The sequence below is a fragment of the Lissotriton vulgaris genome, chromosome 7 (assembly GCF_964263255.1).
Source record: "Lissotriton vulgaris chromosome 7, aLisVul1.2, whole genome shotgun sequence".
In the NCBI taxonomy this organism is placed as follows: Eukaryota; Metazoa; Chordata; class Amphibia; order Caudata; family Salamandridae; genus Lissotriton; species Lissotriton vulgaris.
Window position 1 is genome coordinate 943,872,944 of NC_141695.1, and position 20,732 is coordinate 943,893,675.

General features: G+C 48.0%; 1 protein-coding gene across 1 annotated transcript in view; it reads left to right on the forward strand.

Moving 5' to 3' along the window:
* LOC147702787 (histidine--tRNA ligase, cytoplasmic-like) overlaps positions 1–20,732 on the forward strand; it is a 224,313-nt gene that overhangs the window by 151,270 nt on the left and 52,311 nt on the right. The window contains exons 9-10 of the mRNA XM_086931378.1: positions 9,221–9,348; positions 9,427–9,690. Of these exons, the coding sequence (XP_086787504.1) occupies positions 9,221–9,348; positions 9,427–9,690 (392 nt within the window). The remainder of the gene's footprint in view (positions 1–9,220; positions 9,349–9,426; positions 9,691–20,732) is intronic.

Consider the following 20,732-nt stretch of genomic DNA (forward strand, 5'->3'; position numbering starts at 1 on the left):
GGAAGCATACTTGATTCTTAAATTCAATAGCACACTGACGGGTCTCAACAGCATGTCTGAATTATCAAGAATTTGACTGATGTTTTCGACAATAGCCTAATTCCGAATAGTCTTTTGCCCACTCCTGCCTTGCGTTTTTCCTTTTGTTCACATAAGGTGGACCCTCCACTTTTTTAGTCGCAAAGAGCCCCAGAATAATGGCCTTCCTTCTTCTTTGCCTCCGATTTAGGTGCTGTTCCACATCTTTGATAACCTCCCCTCAAAAGTACAAATTGTATTTATTTGAATAGGCGCGCTGATTTTTTGAATATTCGATTTGGGACTACATATCCCAAAATTCAATGGGACGCTTCTTGCCTTCTATTTAGTGAATCCAAAATGGCCCCACGTAACGCCAGGCATTCGTTTGGAAGCCTCGCATTTTGAACACCTACTGTCCGAGGACAGGTAAGAAACTGCTCCTACACCGGGCACGCAAGCATTTTAATCCGATCGCTCCTGGTATTTGAATTCATTTTTTCCCCCCTTTTTGTCCCTCTTCACAGCGCGCCCCACACACGGAGCTAAATCTACGCACTCCGTTTATGACTCCTGGGCCGCCACGACTCACGCAGCTAACCCAGCTAGGCTCCTGTCCACCCGGCTCATATATTTTTTTCAACAAGTGTTTGCAACTCGCAGCCTTTGTGACGCTCACTCCAATTTTTCAGGTAGATCGATAATCATCCTAGAGAGAATATTCCTCCATCGAACAAAAACGCAAGGTACGGGGCTCCCTTTTTTCAAAGATACAATGTTAAAAACTTGTTTTAGTGAGGTTTACATGACGATACTAGCCTCTGTTTTCATCCGATAGGACCTAAAGACATACAACCTCGTTCTCCACCCTCTAAGAGGCGCCGGACGGTGCATATAGAGGTAGGCTTCCATTCACAATACCCTCCCCTTCATCGTTGTAAAATGAGAATGTATATTTATGAAATTCCTAAAACAATATATCCCTTATTCATTTTAGAATTAAACCTTTGAGGTGCCGCCCCCTGTCCATCGATCAGTTCATAGGAGCCTGATAATTACAGGTACCCCTTTTTTCACAACCTCATGAATTACATTGATTCATGCGAGTCCTGGCTTTCAATTTTATTCCATTTCTTCTTTCTTACACAGACAACTCACAAGCCCTGATGAGGGTTCGAACACATTTGGCTCGAACCCGAAACGCGTCTCATAGGAGCCTGATAATTACAGACAACTCACAAAGCCTTGATGAGGGTTCGAACACGTTTGGTTCGAACCCGAAATGCGTCGGCATTTTGCAAGAGCGTATTAATACATTAAATGTGCCTATGCTAATGAACATTGTGCAAGCTCTTGCTCTTTCACTTCGCTTTGGTGGTTTCAAAACAGGCATTTATATGTAACCATGAATTACTAAATGTGTTGTCAATATTCTTGTTCTGTGTATTCACGTTTTTCATGAATTGTTGTCGTTTATAATTGTGTATAATAGTTTGTATAACCACTGTATCATTTTTGTGGGTTTATCTTTTTCTTGCTTTTTCAAAACAAATTTCTGAAAAATATAAAAATTATGAGTAGTGGGTATAAATAAAAGTACCTTCACATGTGTCATTAAGTTACACTTGTACAATTTCTTGAATCATTGTTTACTCTGAGAGGTGTGGGCACTTTGTTTCTCTTTCTCATTTTTTACAGTAGCAGCGTAATTACTGTGTGGACTTCATTTATACATGGCTATCACTGCTCTTTATTAGCGGCCGCCCCCTCGGGGTTGTAGGCGACTTGCTGTGTAACTATATGAAGGTACAATAAAGGTTTTCCCAAAAAAAAAAAATTTAATAAAAAAATACATTAAAAAAAACTATTTGCCTTGTGCTCAGATCAGAAATTATTTATAAACAGCAGTACCTATCTATGAGAACCTTCACATGGTGGTGCCTTGTGTATAATCGTTGAGCAACGTTTGTTAGTGGAGCATTTAACTGTTTAATTATTTTTTTTTTTTTTAAATAATTTTTATTGCAGTCATGCCTGTACAGGCCCATACATGTGCAAGTAGCTTCATAAAATCGAGCAGGCATACAATATTAATTGGTGGTCAGTACACAGCCGTTATGCCCACAACCCGGGGGTCGGGCGGCGATGATATCTCTGTGCTCACATGCCTGACGGTCAGTTCAAAGGAGTAATCGGTGTCCGGATCGTGTGCATGACTACTTTTACAGTCCTACTTAACTTATGCGCTAACCCCCCAACTCCCACCCCCTGCGCAAAAACTGGAACTCCCCCCCTTATCCCACCCCATTCACCACCACCCGTCTAAGGCACTTATAACGCTCGTTCCTGGAGTACTAGTGCCTGTTCCCCTGTTTATCTGATATTCTCGGGGCCTCAGCTAGTCTCTGTCGCCCTTCCCGCCTCGGGGGCCTCTTCATCCTCATCCTCCTCGCTGTCCCTGAGTGCCTGTACCATTACTTCCCATGAGGTCGCTGTATCTGCCGCTGTCTGGCTAGGGGACCAGCGCGCAAGCTGGTACCTGTAAGAGCTGTCAGCCGCCGCCCACTTCAAGAATTCCTGCCGCCACCTCCGTGGAGTTGGCCACACCCTCGCCTTGCAGTTCCTAGTGATCTCCCTCTTAGCCACCATCAGTCCCATATCAATGAACTTGCTCGTGAGTTTGTTTTTGGGGGTATGGGGAAACCAGTGCAGGATGCATTCGGCTGGGCCATAGTCTATGGTCCTTTCAGTCACCTCGTTCAGTACCACCCCTATTTCCTGCCAATAGCCCCGCAGGGCCGGGCACGCCCACAGCATGTGCACTAATTCGGCCCCCTCATCACGGCACCGGGGACAGGACGCTGTTTCCGCGCCAAAATATCGCCTGATCCTTCCCGGGGTCATGTATGCTCTATGTAAGATGTAGTAGTGGATTCGTTGGAATCTAGCGTTTCTCGTGCTGTTGCGGGCCCTTCGGATCAACTGTGCCCATGTCGTGTCTGGGATGTCCTTACCCAGGTCCGCCTCCCACTTGGCTTTCAGAGATGCAAGAGGAGGAATGTTCTCTCTTATCATCCGATTGTAAAGGCATGTTACCGCCTTGAGTGTTCCCGCCGCCATCATAGTGTACTGGCACGCTGCTGCCGTCTCAGGCTCCTCAAGTCCCGTGCCCCAGTGGGCCTGCATTGCCCTGGTTATCGCTGCATGAAGCAAAAATCCCCCTCTTGGGATGTCAAAGCGCTCCATTAACTCCTGAAACGGGAGCAGCGCGCCATTTTCGTATAGATCCCCCACCACCTGCACTCCCGCTTCTTCCCATCCTTGCAGATGCGACCAGTCCCCGCCATGCGGTAGGGCTGTTAACATGCCCAGAGGGATCTCCGGTGCATACGGGCGCCGAATTCCGGCTCTCCTCTGTGCCCGGTTCCAGCATTGGCGGTACGTGCGCTGCTCCAGCGATAAGTCCCTATTGTCCAGCCGCTGTTGGAGAGTGATATATGCCAGGACGTGCCTGGGCGTTCCCCGCAAGATGTCTTCTTCCGGACCCCGAAACACCCTTGCCACCTCCTGCGTGAAGATCTGCAGTTGGGCCGCTAGGTAATAAAGCTCGAAGTCCGGAACCGCTAATCCCCCCTCATCTTTCGGGCGAGAGAGCGTGGCCAGCGCCACTCTACACCGTCCCGCTCCCCAAATAAACGTCGTGATCAGAGATTGAAGTAGTCTAAAGAAGGAGCTAGGTAGCCAGATCGGGAGCGTCCGGAAGTAATATAATAATCTTGGCAGTGCAACCATCTTCAGCAAGGAGATCCGGCCAGCCACCGATAACGGCAACGTGGCCCAGAAGGTCATGCAGCCCCTCAATCCACGCACACATCGCCCCAGGTTGCCCTCAAGCAAGTCTTCCGCCTTATGGTAAATTTGGACCCCCAGGTACTTAATACAGGCGGGCTCCCAAGCTGCTTCCGATCGGTGTTGTGGCTCGGCAGCGCCCTCCTGCAGCGGGAACAAGCTCGTCTTTGGCCAGTTAACTTTCAGGCCCGACATCTTCCCGAAGCTCTCTAGTAGTGCTTCCGCTCCCTGCAAGTCCTCTACGCCGTCATGGAGGAATAGCAGTAAATCATCGGCATATAGCGAGATGAAGTGTTGCCCGTCTCGGGCCCGCACTCCACGGAAGTGCCGCCCAGTCCGGGCCTGCGCCGCTAGCGGTTCTATAGCCAGTGCAAATAGCGGCGAGAGAGAGCAACCCTGTCGGGTGCCTCGCTCAACCGGGTATCGGAGGGACACCGATGATCCCACCCTCACTCTTGCTATCGCCTCCGCATAAAGGACCTTCGTCCAATGAATATAGCCAGCCCCCAGCCCAAACCGTTCCATTACTGCATAGAGGTAGTCCCACTCTAGACTGTCGAAGGCTTTTTCAATGTCAACCGAAAGGACCAGTTCCGTCCCAGCTCCGCCGTTCAGCCCGTCCATGATACGGATAAGCCTTCTGATATTGATTGTGGTGTTGCGCGATGGTATAAAACCATTCTGGTCCTCGTGCACGAGGTCCGTCATGTGTGGCAGGAGCCTTGCTGCTAGTATGGAGCTCAAAATCTTATAGTCTGCGGTGAGCATAGAGAGTGGTCGATAGGACGCCGGGTCACCACTCTCTCTACTGGGCTTCAGCAGTGGAACCACCAATGCCTCCCGCATGGACTGCGGTAATTGGCCCGCTGCCTTGGCCTCTTTATAGACGGTCAACAGTCTTGGCGCCAGGATATCTAGATATTTGCCATAGAATTCTATGGGGAGCCCGTCTATTCCGGGCGACTTGTTACGTGCCATGCGTCGCACCGCCGACCTGATCTCCCCTAACTCAATGTCCGAGCCCAGGTCTTTCGCCGGCTCTGCCTCCAGCCGTCGTAGGGGTAGACCTGTCAAGAAGGGTTCTGCTAGTTCCGGCCGGTCTCCCAGGGCACTCTTATATAGGCCCTCGTAATACTTCCCGAAGCCGTCAACTATGCCCAACTGAGTGTGCTGTACTACGCCCGACGTATCTCTCAGTTGGAGTATGGGAGTGTACCGTCTAGTGGGGTTCGAAAGCCACGCCAGAAGGGTTCCCGCCTTGTCGCCGTCCACATGGGAGCGCAGCACATACCTCTTGAAGTCAAAGGCTCGAAGCCTCTCCACCTCAACCGCTACCGCCTCCCTAGCCGCGCAGAGTGTCTCCTGGAGTTCAGGGTGTCCGGGCCGCTCCCTTTCCGCTTCCCTCAGCTTGGTATCCGCTTTAGCCAGATCACCCAGCAACACTTTTCGCACGCCTACATAGTCTTTGATGCAGATACCCCTCACCACTACCTTAAAGGCGTCCCATTCCATCGCCCTGGAGGTCGCCGTCCCTTCATTCTCCGCGAAATATTAGGCCACCCCCTCCGCCAGGGCTGCCTCGAATAGGGGGTCTTCTAAGGTCTCAGGCCGTAGTTTCCAGATCGGGATCCTGGGTTTCTCCGCCACCCAAGCTAACCGGATCAGGAGTGGATTATGGTCAGAGATCGTTCTCGACAGGTACTCCGATTCCGTGACGTATGGCAGCACCCCCCGGGAGCAGAGTATCGTGTCCAATCGGACATGCAAGTCATGCAGTCCGGAGAAGAATGAGTAATCTCGGTCAGCCGGGTGTTGCCCTCTCCAGATATCCGTCAGTTCCCAACTCTCTTGCCACTCCCTTCTACCCCTAGATAGCCTGTGTACCGGGGAATCGTGTAGGGGGGGGTGGGACCTATCCAGCAAGGGGTCCGCAATGGAGTTGAAGTCACCCCCCAGCAGGACCGGGCCCGCCAGGGAGTGAGCCAGCGTTCCTGATAGTGTCGCGAGGAAAAAGCCAGTTGGTCCGAATTCGGGGCATAAATGCTAGCTAAGACGATATCTCTACCTTCCAGCTTCCCCTCCGCCACCACATACCTCCCTTCCTGGTCCACCCATTGGCGCGTGAGCTGGAAAGGTGTGCCTACTCTAATCCAGATTAGTACCCCCCTAGCATATGCTGAGTAGCTGGTATGGAAAACCTGTCCCCGCCACCTTCTCTGTAGCGCCGCCCCCTCCTGCCGTGTAAGATGCGTCTCCTGCAGCATGGCGATGTGCACTCCCCTCCGCACTAAATAGGCATGTACTTTGTGTCTGCGCTGCATGGTATGTAGGCCCGCACATTCCAGGTAATACAGTTCAATTTATTCACATTAGCCATTGTCCCAGTGATCCGGTCGACACATTTCCTCCAGTTCCCGCCCTTCAATGGTGGTGGTGCCCCCCCTTAACAAAACAAAGCATCTTAACAGTCCTACCCGTGGTATACCCAGGGTCAATAACTTCAAAAAGGGTAAACAATCCCCAACTGTGGAACCCCCCCCCCTCCCCCAGAACAGGCCCCAATACCAAGATATCAGTCCCCACCCAAACTCCCGCACCTGATTGACCCAGGCCTTAACTACACAGCCGCAGCCGTGGGTGCCTTAAGGGCCTACGGAGCGCGGCCTTGTCCAGAGGGGGGCTGCGCCGCCTAGCTCCTCGCTCCCTCCCCAATTTCCCATGTCCTCCCTGCTATGAGCACCCCGGTGTGCCCCGGCCCCCGCTATATACTTAGGCATGGGTCTCCCTCCCAGCTTTCCAAACATTACCCATAGTCTTCTGCCAGCAGTTCAGACATTCAGGGTCTTGTCCGCCGTCTGCGGTGTCACCAGCGGCCCTCCGGTCCGAAGAATCCCAGAAAGGTCCGATTCTGAACCTGAGGCCGATATAAGAGTGTCCGAGTCCGTGGCCCCCCCAGAGCCGGGGCCCTCCGCTCGACTCAGCTTCCCCACTTCCAGTAGTGCGGCCTGCCGTTCTGCCTCAGTCTGGGAGGCCGTTGGACCCAGCTTCCCCTGCCCACGTTTCCTCAGCCTCTTCGACTTCCGCGGCCGCTGCGGCGAACGCTCCCGCTCCTTCTCCCGCTCCTCCTGCACCCTGGCGCCGTCCGTTCCAGCTCTGTACGTCTCCCACCAGTCCCAGGCCTCTGCTGACGTGTTAAAGAAGCTCGCCTTGTCGTCCACCACCACTCGGAGCCTGGCCGGGAAAAGCAACGAGTAGGCTATCCCCTCATTCCGCAGTTCCTTTTTGATTGTAAGGAAGGAGGCCCGCTGCTTCTGTGTCTCGAAGGTGAAATCTGGGAAAAGTGTGACCTTGCTGTTCGCAATCTGGAAGGGGCCATCCTCTCGAGCCTTCCGCAGGAGCAAATCCCTATCCTTGTGATGAAGCAACTTGGCTATGATCGGTCTGGGTGGAAGCCCGGGCTTGGGAGGCCCCGAGGGGACTCTATGTGCACGCTCCAGCGTGAAGAATGACGAGAGCCCTTCCGGCGCCACCACTGTTTTCAGCCATTCCTCCATGTAGGCAACCATGTCCCTCGTCCCCTCCGTCTCTGGTACGCCTACGATCCGCACATTGCTTCGCCGGCTTCTATTTTCCGCGTCCTCCGCCCGCCTTTCCAGGGTGCGTATGCGGTCCAGGGCTTCCGTTAGCTTCCCTTCCATCACCTTGTGAGCTGGCGCCAGGTCCTTGATCACCGTTTCAGCGTCCTTGACCCTGTCTTTTAATTTATCGTGGTCCGCCCGGAGCAAGCCCAGTCCTGACGCCACTTGCGCTATGTCGTTGTGGAGCGCGTCTCGAGTGGCCGTTATGGCTTCCAGTATCCGGTCCTGCAATCGCTGCAGGTCCGACTGCCCGGTGGGGCCCCCCTCCGCCGCATCAGACGTCGCTGCCTCCTCCGCCTTGGTCCTCGGCTTCCCCATTGTGGCTGACCTCGTCCTACTCGGCCTGCCCGGTTGGCTGAGACCCCCCCAGGCCACAGCCTCGCAGCCTGTCCCTGTGCGTTATGGGGTCGCGCTTCGCAGATGTTGCGCCCCAGACGTGGCGCCTGTCGTGATTCTCGGCCCCCAGAATCTGTGGATGATCGTTCTTTCTCCCCTCGGGCCCCAGCCACGTGGCCGGCTCCTGTGCGCCACGGGTACCCGCTGCGCTGTTGCCGCACTCCAGAAGCAGCGCCTGCCGTGCTGCTTGCTCCCTGGGGACTGAGGTATACCGTCTTCCCTCTCCTGGGCTAGCGGCTCAAGTGTGTCGCGCTATCGGAGGGTTGGCGCTGCCGGGGGACCTCCGCTGGCCTGCAGGGCGCCTCCGCTATGTCTTCATCCACCATTCGAGCCTCCGCGGCGGGGGGGCGACAAGAGAAAGGAGATGGGGGGCGGGGGGAGCCCGGGCCGTGCTGCACTAGTACCCGTCCCCTGTGGTCCACCTCTCAGGACTGTTCCCGCTCACCCGTCATCAAGTTCGGTGCCCAGGGCTGGGTCGCAGTTCGTCCCACCGCACTCCTGGCTATTGAAGCCGCCTGGGAGCTCCGCCTGCAGTGGCGTACCTGGCGGCCCTTTCTTCTAGCGGTCGCGGTCGCCGCGCACCGCAGCCGAGGGTCAAGGAGCTTCTCCCGCTGCGGGGGGATCGCCGTCGGAATCGTCCGTGACGGCGGCCGCGCCCCTTCGGTGTGCTTCGGGTGTGTGGACCGCTGCGCAGCCCTCGATCAGTTAAGGCTCCGATCAGTTAAGGCTCCGTCGCGGCCGCCATCTTGCGCGCCGCCGTCTCTCCCTCCGCTCAGGTGGCCGCTGCGATCGGCAGCCGATCTCGGCGCTGCCGTGCCGCCAGCAGCTCAGATCACGCCCAGCCAGTCTCCTTCAGATCCGCTACCGGCGCCGGGGCACTTGCGGGTTCTCTGGCCCCGTTTTCAGGAGTATTGTGGGGAATAGGCGCGGAGCTCCGGGCTCACGCCGCCATCTCCCTCGGCGCTCAAGCCACCCATTTAACTGTTTAATGTAGCTAAAAAAAATGGTAACAATCACACTTAAACCTGAAGTTTAAGGTGACATGTAGGTTGTGCCAGGTCCATGTGAAATACCTTGATCCCTAGCACTTAATTAAAAAAAGAAGTTAAGCACTGATGCAGAGCATTTAAAAACCACTGTAATATAATGAAGATTTCTGAATAAATGACTAGATGGTATGCAGTCACAGGCCCTACAACCTGTATCATGTTTTTACTGATGACCTCTATAAGAAAATCTCTCTCATAGTAAAAAAACATTAAGCCATCCTGCTACTATGCTCTATTTTGTTCAGTTTTCTTCTGTCTTTGGACTTGCAGGTGGGTTAGAGATGATCGAGCAGCTGCTGCAGGATCCACTTCTCTCCCAGAACAAGTTGTCTTTGGATGGGCTCAATGACATGAAGACGCTGTTTGAGTTCCTTACGCTTTATGGTGTGACAAGTCAGGTATGGTGGCAGATTAAGGCTGTTCTACTGTAGGAGACTACTGAGTTCAAGTCTGCTAATGGTGCTTCTATTCTGCAGATTTCCTTTGACCTGAGCCTTGCCCGTGGTTTGGATTATTACACTGGAGTCATCTATGAGGCTGTCCTGTTACAGGACCAGAAGGAGGTCCAGGCTCAGCAGAATGACCACTGTGAGGAAACTCTAAGTGTGGGCAGTGTGGCTGGAGGTGGGCGCTATGACGGACTGGTGGGAATGTTCGATCCAAAGGGCAGGAAAGTGCCATGTGTTGGTGTCAGTATCGGAATAGAGCGTATTTTCTCCATCATGGAACAGAAAGCAGAGGTAGGCTGCCTTGTTTTGTTTTCTTCATGTTCTTACCTCTGGAAGAGAAAACTCCATGCTTTGACCTTGTGTAAAAAACTGTTATCTCTGTAGCCCTTACTGCAATTTTCCATGTTTCTTTAGCCCCTATTTAAAGGTTTAAGAGGATCAGTTAAGAAATGATAATGTTTTGTGGTTTTGAAATCATTGGCATGCTAGGCAGAATGAAGTGTAGCTGTGTAAACTGCATTCTTTTGTACGATTTTCTTTTTCACTTGGAATCTCTAAAGGCATTGCAGAAATGATCACTTGGTAAACAAATTAGCCATGTCAAGTTAGGATCCTCCTTCCAAATGGAATCTACTGACTTTGTTTTAAAAGGTCATCCGTGTTTGCTATATAAAAAAGTGCATTTATTTAATTTATAGTGCACAGTGCTTTGTGTTGCACAAGAACTACAAGTTGGTATGTGGTCATCACAAATTCATTGCGGACGCATTATACAAGGGATACGGTGAAAGTGCAGGCAGAAGAGGTACACTTAATCTGGTGGATACATTTCCTGTAGATTCCTCACTTCAAGATCATCCTCCCAAGCATCAGACTGGTCAGGAAGTTTTGTTCCCCAGGAGTATCCCATGCCACTAGGTGATGCCAAGCATCCATAAACACAATTCTGTCCACTGCACATAATGACATTGGTATATAGTAGATGCCACTCTGTGCATTGATGGCAGTTTCTGTTTTTCAGCATCTCTTCGATAGGGTCCAGACAACTTTTTGGAACGAAAATTCCTCAACTTTGACAATGACGTGAAATGTCTCCCTCAAAGGTTTCAAGGTTTAAGCCCTGTTTGCCGCAAGCGGATGACTCTGTTAGGTCCACATGACAGCTACATGTGGTGTCTTTGCTCCAACCACTGCAGTATGTGACTTGTGTTCCCAGATACACATGGAGGCCATCAGACAGCTGGGGGCAAGTTTCTTTTTAACAAAGTCCATCAGGGTCACGCAAAACTGTTACCCCTTCCCCGAAAGAAAAATTTCCTCATAGGGAACAATCACCCAAGAGGCCCTCCAACAAACAAACGTCCTCATCATTGGAGCAGAGTCTGAAAACTCCAGCCGAAATTCTTTTCCGACTCCTTCTGTCTGGGCATGTTGGGTATCTTTAGGATGGCTCTGGTGCTCTCAGGCTGCTTCTTAGGAAAAAACTCGCCCCTTTGGGTTTGACAGCTCTGACCTGAATGCCTTCTAACTCCGCACCTCCATAGACTCCAGTCCGGGCACTTAGAAAGAAAACATGTCCCGCCATGCCATTCTATCCAGCACCTTTAATGCGCTGTGTTAGGAGGCGTTATTGATGCTGCCTTTGAAGTAACCTGAAATAATTCAGGTGGCTAAAGAGATTTTGAGAAAGCTTCCCATGGGGAGGAGCCTCCTCTTATGGCCCAGATATATGACCCAGATGGATGGTTGTTGTGATCAGACTCCAAGTCCAGAATCATGTCTGAAAAAGATTAGGGTCCTACAAAACAGGATGGTTCTTTCTTCTTACTCTGCAATTGGTGTTTATCTTTACTTAAATAATGGCTGTGGTCTAGATACCTCTTCGGAATTGGACTACGATTGCCCTTATGAACCCCTGACATAAAAAGTAACCTTCTTTACCCCAGTGGTGCCTAAAGCAGTGGATGCTCCAGAACTGACTTTGCCATCTAAGGAACTAAAATGTAACATTTTGATGGAAATCTTGCAACCCACCTCTTTAGTTGTGGTGCATTTGCTTCCATTTAACATGGCACTTCTGATTCCTATTTTGGGTACCTGAGATGAGCCCTGCTCAAGCACAGCTGTCCACATACACATTGCCAGATGATCAGCGTGACGCAAACATTTTGCACTCACACCCATTGCCACATGGTTCATGCTTCATCCTCTGAACTGAACCTCAGTACCTTTTCTTCAGCCTTTCTGGTAAGGGAGTCAAAGCAGCTGAATGTCATGAACCAGACTGTTTTTGCTTCAGGCAGGCTATCACTCTTCGTAGGACGAATGCCACATGCCTGCTAGACCTCTTTTGCATTGTCTTGTGGAAATTAGCCAAACCTGCAGTTGTGAGTCTACAGGAACACATGAAGAAGCCATTTTCCAAATTGGTAAGTGATGGATTGACCCTTAAGAGCAGATTCTGAACTGCAGCTGGGATTCTGTGGATATTGTGGCCAGGTTCATGGGCCACCACCGTCTCACTTCTATGCATGCTTGTATGTGTTGTAGAGTTTTGGGCAGATATTCCGGCCACTGTGATGGGCATGCGGTTTGATGACTAGTGGAATTACATTTGAGAGAAAGCCGACTGCTTCCTGGGGCACTTTAAGAATAGTGGAGCTATTGCTCGCTGGACCTGGCCTCACCAGCAAGGCAGTTCCATTAGCAATACAAGAAATATCTGGGCTGTTCCAAAGCTCAGCATTCCTGGCTGAGGCAACCTACTCAACTCAGAATATACACTTTAGCAAACATGCTGCTGCTTTTGTGGCGGGTGGATCTAAGGGTTGCCATTAGCAGACCTAACCCTCTCCTTCCTCTGCTGTCTCTTCTTCCTCAAAACCTCTCTAATCTCCTGTCTTACACCACCATCTTCCAGAGTGGGGGTGGGTCTCTCACTTTTCTGATCAACTGGGAGGCTAGCATTTCAAGGCTGCTGTGTCATTCAGCTAGTCTGCAAGTGCTAGGACCTCCCATTCCTGGCCCTCCCTCTAGATCACCCAGCTTTCACCAGGACATACACAAGCACAGTCCTTGATTCTGGAGGCAGATGTCCTTGCCTTATTAAACAAAGGGGCCAAAGAGGTGGTGCCTCTAGAAGAAAGGTGCTCTGCCTTCTACTCCCTTTCGCTGCGGGATGCCTGACTTTCACCTTGCGGATACCCTGCTGGGGTATCTCACAGGGGAATACCAGGACGGGTTCCCTAAGCAAGCGCCTTGATGCCTTAGGTGATACGTACGCTATATAAATCGCAATACATATACATATAAGTCGCAATACATACATACATACTTTCTCCTTGGTCCCCAAGTAGCAAGGTCTGCGAAATCCCATTCTGGATCTCTGTCTTCAGAACTTGTTGCTTTGGCATGGCAGGTTGGAGATGCTGTCTCTGAACAAACTCTTGATTGTCTTGAATAGGGGGGATTCCTGGTTTGGATTCCCAGGACACTTTGTTCCATATTCCAGTTCTCCTCGCTCACAGACGTTACTTGAGGTTCACCGTGGGTGCTAGCACTTCACAGTCTTGCAGTTTGGGTTGATGACCGCTCCTAATGTTTTCCATTAAGGTGCTGGGTTTTAACTGAGAAGGTGGTCAGGAGTCCATGTATTTACATAGCTTCAGTGACTTGCAGATGACAAAGAGCCCCCGGTGCTGGTTGAAGAATGTATTTGGCTCACAGTAACTATTCTCCACAACACCTGATAACGTATCTCCATACCAATAATGCACATGACTCTCACCTCACTCGAAGCCAAAAAATGATCTTCTTAAGCGTTGGCTCACATGAAGAACTTTTCTCTTCCTCAGGGGACCATGGATATTCTTTAGATGTTTCTGAGGTTTTTAAATCCCAGGTATCTCCAGGTTCTACAAGTCTTTTGCTTTACCTTATTGCATTGTTTATCCTGTTTGTACCACTAGCCAGAGTGATTGAGATGACAATGGCTCCACTCTAAGGGAGCCTTTCTGCTCAGATGCAGACTTTGTAGTAAATTCACTTGGCCTTGCACTGATTGGTTTCTCTGTACGGTATTGCTCTGTAGCTTGAGCCTAGCCAAAAGGCAGCAGAGCACTGTACATGGTCAAATTACAAGTATAAAAACAGGAAACTGGGTTGTGGACACCTAATTTATTGTGGTGTAGTGTTCTTTAAAGAGGTGAATCTTCAACACTGAGTCCTCAACTCTTTAATAAATTGGAAAAGCATAGGTGCGATCCTGATGCATAAGGAGATGTTTTAGATATTGAGTGTATAGAGGGAAAAGGCAATCTGCCTTGCTTTTTTTTCTTAAAGTTTTTAGTTTACAGTCTGATGATTTCCTGACTGCAGGTCTGATGAGATCCAATGGAGCTGGGGAGCTATTCTTCAAGATAAGCGGGGTGCTGGTCGTGATGGCTCCGTTCAGCCCTCTGCAAGTGCAGACTTCTGTGATCAGACTCCTCCTTGCTGGGCTTGGGTGTCCATCTGGGTAACATGATGGCTTAGTGGCTTTGGTCCGCATTGGAGCGATGTCTGTACATAAATGTGCAGGTGCAGAGGTTGCTCACATTGCACGAAGCCATCTCTTTCTTCCAACTCAAGGAGTGGCATTCAGGTCCTGTCGGTCAACACCACCACTGTTTATTACATCAACAGGAAGGGTGGTGTGGATTTGTGAAGCCTATGTTGGAAGGCAATTGTCTTTTGGCTCAGGTGGAAGGTGGCTTATGTTCACCCCTCCCTGAAGGACGACGAGTAGGAACTACACCCCAGTGACGGATGTGATCTTCTCCAGACTGGACAAGAAATATGACCAGCTCTTTTTGGCTTTTACCAGAGCCAAAAAAAGCAGGTTGATGACCAAAATCATCATTTCACATTGGTTCATCTTATGCATCAAGATCTGCTACACCTTGGACCCTCCAGGGTGCATTAGCGCCCACTCCATTAGGGCCATGACTGTTTCCACAGCTCTCTCCAGAGGTATTCCGGTGGCGGACATATGCCAGGCAGATAGGTGGTCATCTCTTCCTATGCTTGCTAAACATTACTGCCTCAAAGTTCAACTGTGGAATGACGGATACTTTACCAGGGCTTTTCTGCATTACTTTACTTGATCAGTTGGGAGTCCTCATTCCCACCTCCCAGAGGGCACTGCTTTCGTACTCATTCTAAGTGTGAGAAGTCTACAGGAACTTTTGTGAGTCATAAGTAAAAGTTACTTATCTTCAATAATAATATTTATGGTGGATACAAAATGTTTTTGCAGATCTTAACTGCACTCCTATCTCCCCATGTGAATTATTGGTATATATCATCAACTTCCAACGTGTACAAAGGTGTTATGAGTTGTTATGGTTTTCGTCCCTCTCTATTCCTCTCCACTTGCAATGCTCATTGTTCACAGAAAAAGTCACGTTGACAAACCAAGTTTACACCAGAAGTGCTAATGTCAGTGTGCAGGTTGAAATTTATTGTACACCAGCTTCGTCATGTCCAGATGGTGGAATTGCACTTCAAGCCGCATTGCGCCACCAGACTAAAATTTGAAAGCTAATTAGGGAAAGGGTTTTCAAGACCAGTCTGACATATATGAGGGGATTTGTAAGGTGATGAATCTGCAGAAAGATTATGAACTATCATTAGTGAAGATAAGTAACTAGTTCTTTACACATATAGAAGTGTCTCGGGGGAGGAGGGGAAGGAAGGGCTGGACTTAGCCATGAACAGTGTTGATAGGGAACTACGGAATGTTTTAGTTGCTTCTTAAAGGACGCAAGTCTAGAAATGCGTCTCAGAATGCTCATTTCATTCCCAACTGTGAGTGTATCAAAGTCTTATTTTCTCCTTTTGGCTGTGGTCACAAAGGAACATTTTTTTTAATTTAGTCAGGTCGGTTTGCTAGTATGGATGTCTTAGTTATTTGTGAAATGGTGAGCCAATGAAGATCCTTGTGAGTGAAGTTAATCTGGTCACATTTGTGTTCGCCTTTGATGAGGCAGGCCAGCTGTATGGAAGATTCCTTTATAGTAGGTTGAAGGCGCAGTCAAGCTTTGCTGATACCAAGACGACTGATCATTTTATTTATAGCATGCTTTTTTTAAATGAAGGCAAGGATCGATGTTTCAGCTGAGGAAAATGGCACTGATGGAGATGCAGGGTTGAGATCAGCTGGTTGTACTTTTTAAGTATCCGATTTACTTTCAGATTTATCACTGGTTATCTGTTTTTTATTTATTTATTAGCAGTTCTGTATTGTGTGAACCAACCCCATGGGGTGACAGTAATGTTAGGCTACATTTATATTCAGCTTACATGTTACAATAGAATAGCTTATACGGTTTCCACTTCTAACAAGACTAAATATACACACATACAGATTCAATTCAAGAAATCTTTATTCGGCCAGAGAAATGCCAATACAGTACAATCAAGAAAATAAAGTAATAAAACAAATTAAAAGCATTTTGTCAGGTGCCATCACAGGAGAATTAATCAAACAGTAATCAATATAAAGTGAAAAGTGCATAATAAAACTATGACGGTATCAACCACAGTACAATATCTAAAAAGAATAAAAACAATATCCTCCTATGATAAAACGTGTGCTAATCCCTCCATGGTCTTCCTCTCTCTAATTACTGCCTTGAGACAAGAGCTCACCCGCAACAAATAATTAGGGTATTTCGTAATTGTAAGTGATGCTAGGCCTCTGTAGATCTTCGGTGCCCCAATGATATTAATAGAGGTTTGAGAAATTCAGATTCAAAAATAGGGTTGCAGAGTTGATCTTGTAGTTTAAATGAGAGTAAGTAAACACAAATTGATTGTATTTTATAGCTATAGACTTAGATGCATTTATTTTTTATACCATTGGAGCAGAAAGACATGTAGAGTTCAAAAGAAAATATTGCAAGTTCTCTAGCATTGGATCGCTCATTGATTCACACTCTTGAATGACTATTCATTGCTGAACAGGAAACCCCACAATAATTATACATTAGCAGTAAAATTCCCATAGACACAAACAATAGGCTTTTAAAGCTTATCAACCCTCTAACCTCATTAGAAAAGATCTGATGGCCAACCAGTGAGGTGTTAGCGCACTACACTCAACTCCCCCAGAGGACACTATACCTCAGATCTTCTACTGCACATCTAAAAGAAGGGAGACTCTTTCTGAACTCTCCTCAGAAACCTTTTTCCTTCACTTCCGACTAGTTTTATAAAATTTTCACTGGTTTTGCATGTATTCCAAGACACGTTCTCTTTGGATAGTTCCTGTTTCTAGATTTTGACTTGTAGAATACCTTATTCATAACAGAAATACAAAATTTGTTTATTCAGGTCTTTTTCTTCTGTGGCAAAAATAGCTTATGGACAAATGGTACTCTGTGAAAGTGTATTTACTGTCTTTATTCAAAACATGGCTAATGGTGGTAAGATTTGCTATGCTCTGTCCATAAAATCCACGAATGATCAAGAGCGCCGCCTTCTCAAGTGACTGCAGAAACTATTGTCAGAGCAACCATATCAAGTGTGAAACCTTTCCCTGAGGTAAAGTAATACCTCAAGGAATATCTGGAGAGAGGCGAACAGTCTGATGAGGCAATGTCTGAAAAACAAAGGCCCTCCACATCAGAGAACCGCATAAAAAGGCTACAAAAAAATCTGATTGTTACATTAGCTTTACAAAGCGTCACCTGAGTTGCCTTTTGCATCAAAACAGAAATCCAGGTTATCAGTGACGATGGCTGCTATTGAACCTACTGCTGATAACTCAACCTGTCGACCCTGCTTATCTGTCTACAGAAAGGTCATAGTCAGCACCTCTAGTGTACACTCAGTTTGTCAATGTGCCATCAATGATAGGACCCTTGTCTTCTATACCGCCTCCGGTATCAGTGACTCCTCCTTTAAAAAGAACCTAAAGGACAACCATGTTGTCGGTTACAGTGCCGTCAACGACTCTATCTGGACAGACTGGAAAGCTGCTTTTAAAATTTGCTACCTAGCTTTTTACATCCTTGAATGCTATCTGAGACAAGGGTTGAGTCAGGCTACTACCTGGCCTGGTCAGTTTCAGTTTCAAATGAAGTGTCAGGAAGATGATGAGGATTATTATGATCAGAATAGAAATTACAAGGGGCAGCCTGACCAATACTATGAAGGAGAGGAAGGACGAGAGTTATCTTGGGAATATGGTCATTCCTAGTATGACTGATCAGACTATGAATATTATGAAGTGTCACCGTATGGTAGTCAACAAATTGATGATTGTAATACATGAACCCCGTCATATGTTCTTAAACTATTGTACATGATTTCTGTCTCCCCTCCCTGCCCCCCCCCCCAAAGATCTTGCGACTCCTCTCACATTGCAACCCCTAGCATCTCTTGGGCAGCCTCAAATGGACCCCTTCTATGCTTGATCTTCTAATTCATGCTTATCAACCCTGGCTATGGCTATTCTGGTACCACAGCCACCAATTCAGGCAGATCAGTACTCATCTGATGAAGACTATGAAGAGGAAGGAGAACTGTTGGGGCATCATCAGGCTATATTGCATGCACAACTGCAGAACCAACGCCACCCATGTAGCCTCCTTACCTGATGACTTTCTCCAGTTGAATTCACCAGTGGAGAGAGGGGCTTAAAAAGAGTTCAGCTACCGACCATGGTATAGTATTGTTTCTTGTATGACTTTTTGATGATCCCCAGAAAGTGAATCAAGGCATTCCCTACAGTAGATTTTATCTGGCAGGTGGGAACATGCAAGCTCCGTTTTCTGTTTCAGCTATAGTACCTCATCTACTCAAAACAACCCGGCCTGTCCAACTGGACATCCATGTGCTGCTTCCGTCATAATATGAGCTCAGAGTCCCTTCCACAATCCAACCTCTTCTGACATGGAGGAGTGGAAAATGTTCAGTTTTAGTAAAAGAGTATCTACTGTATCTGACTACCACCATTAAAGCAAAACATGCTCTGGTGGTATATGCTACTAGGACAGATAGATGTGGGCAGATGTTGCCCCTTACCGAGACTTGCTACCCAAGGAAAAATGGCAAAGGCAATCCTACAGGAAGGGAAGAAGGCATTAGCAGCTAGGACTTATGGGTCAGTTGGCATGGCTTCCACAGGTGTTAACTAGATGGGGAGAAAGGTGCCAAGATTAGCTGTATTTCACACCTTTTTACCCCAAGGCACAGCACTGCATCCAAGATATAACCTTCAGTTGGAAAACCTTGTCAGATGACGTGTAGATGAGGCATCACAATCAATATATTAAGACACAGTTAGTGGCAAATCCCCTGGAATAGTACAATATAGACTGCATGTTCGTTTTTTAGGACAGAAGGTCCAGAGGAAGTACCATTTTATTGAAGCGGTTACCTGCCAGAGATTTCAGCAGTAGTACCTGCGCAGACGCCTTATTTTCATCAGTCCTGCTATGCACACCTGCAGCTTTAAGCATCTCTGCCTCCTGTACAAAGTAGCAGTCCTGCAAGAGAGGTAGTGTACAGTCCAAGCAACTAAATACATGGGGCTGACATTGACGTGCTGTAGACCCTGGCTACTTCCCATTTTTCCTACCTCTCCAAACCTGATGAGTGTGAGAGTCTCCACTTCATTGTGCAGCAATTGTCTTAGACAAGTGGGTATTAGATCGGGTCCTCTATGGACATATCACATGACTTTTTCTAAAGACCAGCTGATGCTGCTGAAGACCATCTGTCAACATCTGCAATTGCTGCAAGTGAAAATGTTCTCTGTGATCGCCAAAGCGGCTGTGAAGTCTGTTCCCTACCCCCAGATAAATACATACTTTTATTACAGATTTCTTTCTTATTCAGAAGAAGCTGGATCAGTGGTGGTCTTTTTTAGATTTTCTGCAGTTCATCAAGTACCTACTGTATTTATGCTTGTGGATGATCATGCTTCAAGAGCTACTATATCTTCTCCAGAGCAGAGCACTTTGTGTTGCTGAATGCCCAGGATTCCTACTATCATATTTCAATTCATACGAAACACAAAAAATATCTGCGCTTTGAATAGGTCGGGTGAACACTCTTGGTTCAGGGTACTGCCCTTTGGCCTCAAGCAAGCACCAATAATCTTTACAAAGCGTTTGGCCCCTGCAACAACATTGATTAGGAAAAAGGACATCAACTCTTTCCCTTCTTAGGCAACTGGCTAGCCCTTTGTCTTTCTCTCATTATGGCCAAATTTCATAAAAACTGATCCATAATCAACCCTTTCTTTGGAAGGTACTCTGGGCACAGCTGTAGGGGAGACTTTTCTGCCGTAAGAAAGAGTTCAGTAATTGAAAGCCTTAGATTCTTGGATTAAAGGATTAAAGAGTGTTACAGTTTGCAGTTTCTAATCATCGTTGAGCATGATGTCCTCTTGCATTCTACTGCTTCTTCACCACAGGCTACATATGCATCCTTTACAGGAAGAGTTTGTGTTCTGTGGCTTCTGGGGTCAGGGTGTTTTGCGGCTCAAATGGAGATTCCTCCCAGACTTAAGACTGCATTCAATTGGTGGACTATGACATCCACCATGACAGCGAGCCTATGTTTTTTAACTCCAGGCATCTGAAACCTCATGACTATTAACATTCCTATGGACAGATGGAGCGCTCATCTGCAGGGTCAAAGGCCATTGGTTGGAGAGTGGAAATCAACTCCATATCAACATTCTAGAGCTCAAGCAGTAATTCTCCAAAGACTGAACAACTCCTCAGTTGTTATAAAGGCAGACATCACAATGATGTTTTATGTCAACAAGCCAGGATGCACCAACCCCTCTGCTCTTTCATAGGAATCCTAACATCTTTACAACTTTGGATCAGGCATAGCATTAATGCTAACAGCAAAGCACTTGTCAAGAGTCGGTAATACCTGGCAAAGGAACTCTAGCATTAGTCATGAGAAGGAGCTCGATGAGATGGTCAAGATGATTTTCCATCAATGGGCCATCTAGTGCCTTACAGTGCAACAGTGGAGAATAAGAATTGCTGATCCTTAGCACGCAAGCAGTGGCACCCAGGATTGAGGGAAGAGGGGCAGAGGCCCTATCGATGTCCTGATTGAAGACCTTTTCATGCTCCCTCATTCCATGACTGATCAGTGAGCTCAAGAAAGAAAACTCTGCATGCTAATGGTCGTGGCTCCATCATGAGTACTGGTTAATCATTCTCCAGCCCTTGCATTCTGTTTGGGCAGTTGACAAAGACATCTATGTGGAGAAGGTATGTCAGATATTTCACCACATTCCTTGGTCTCTCAATTTCTCCTGA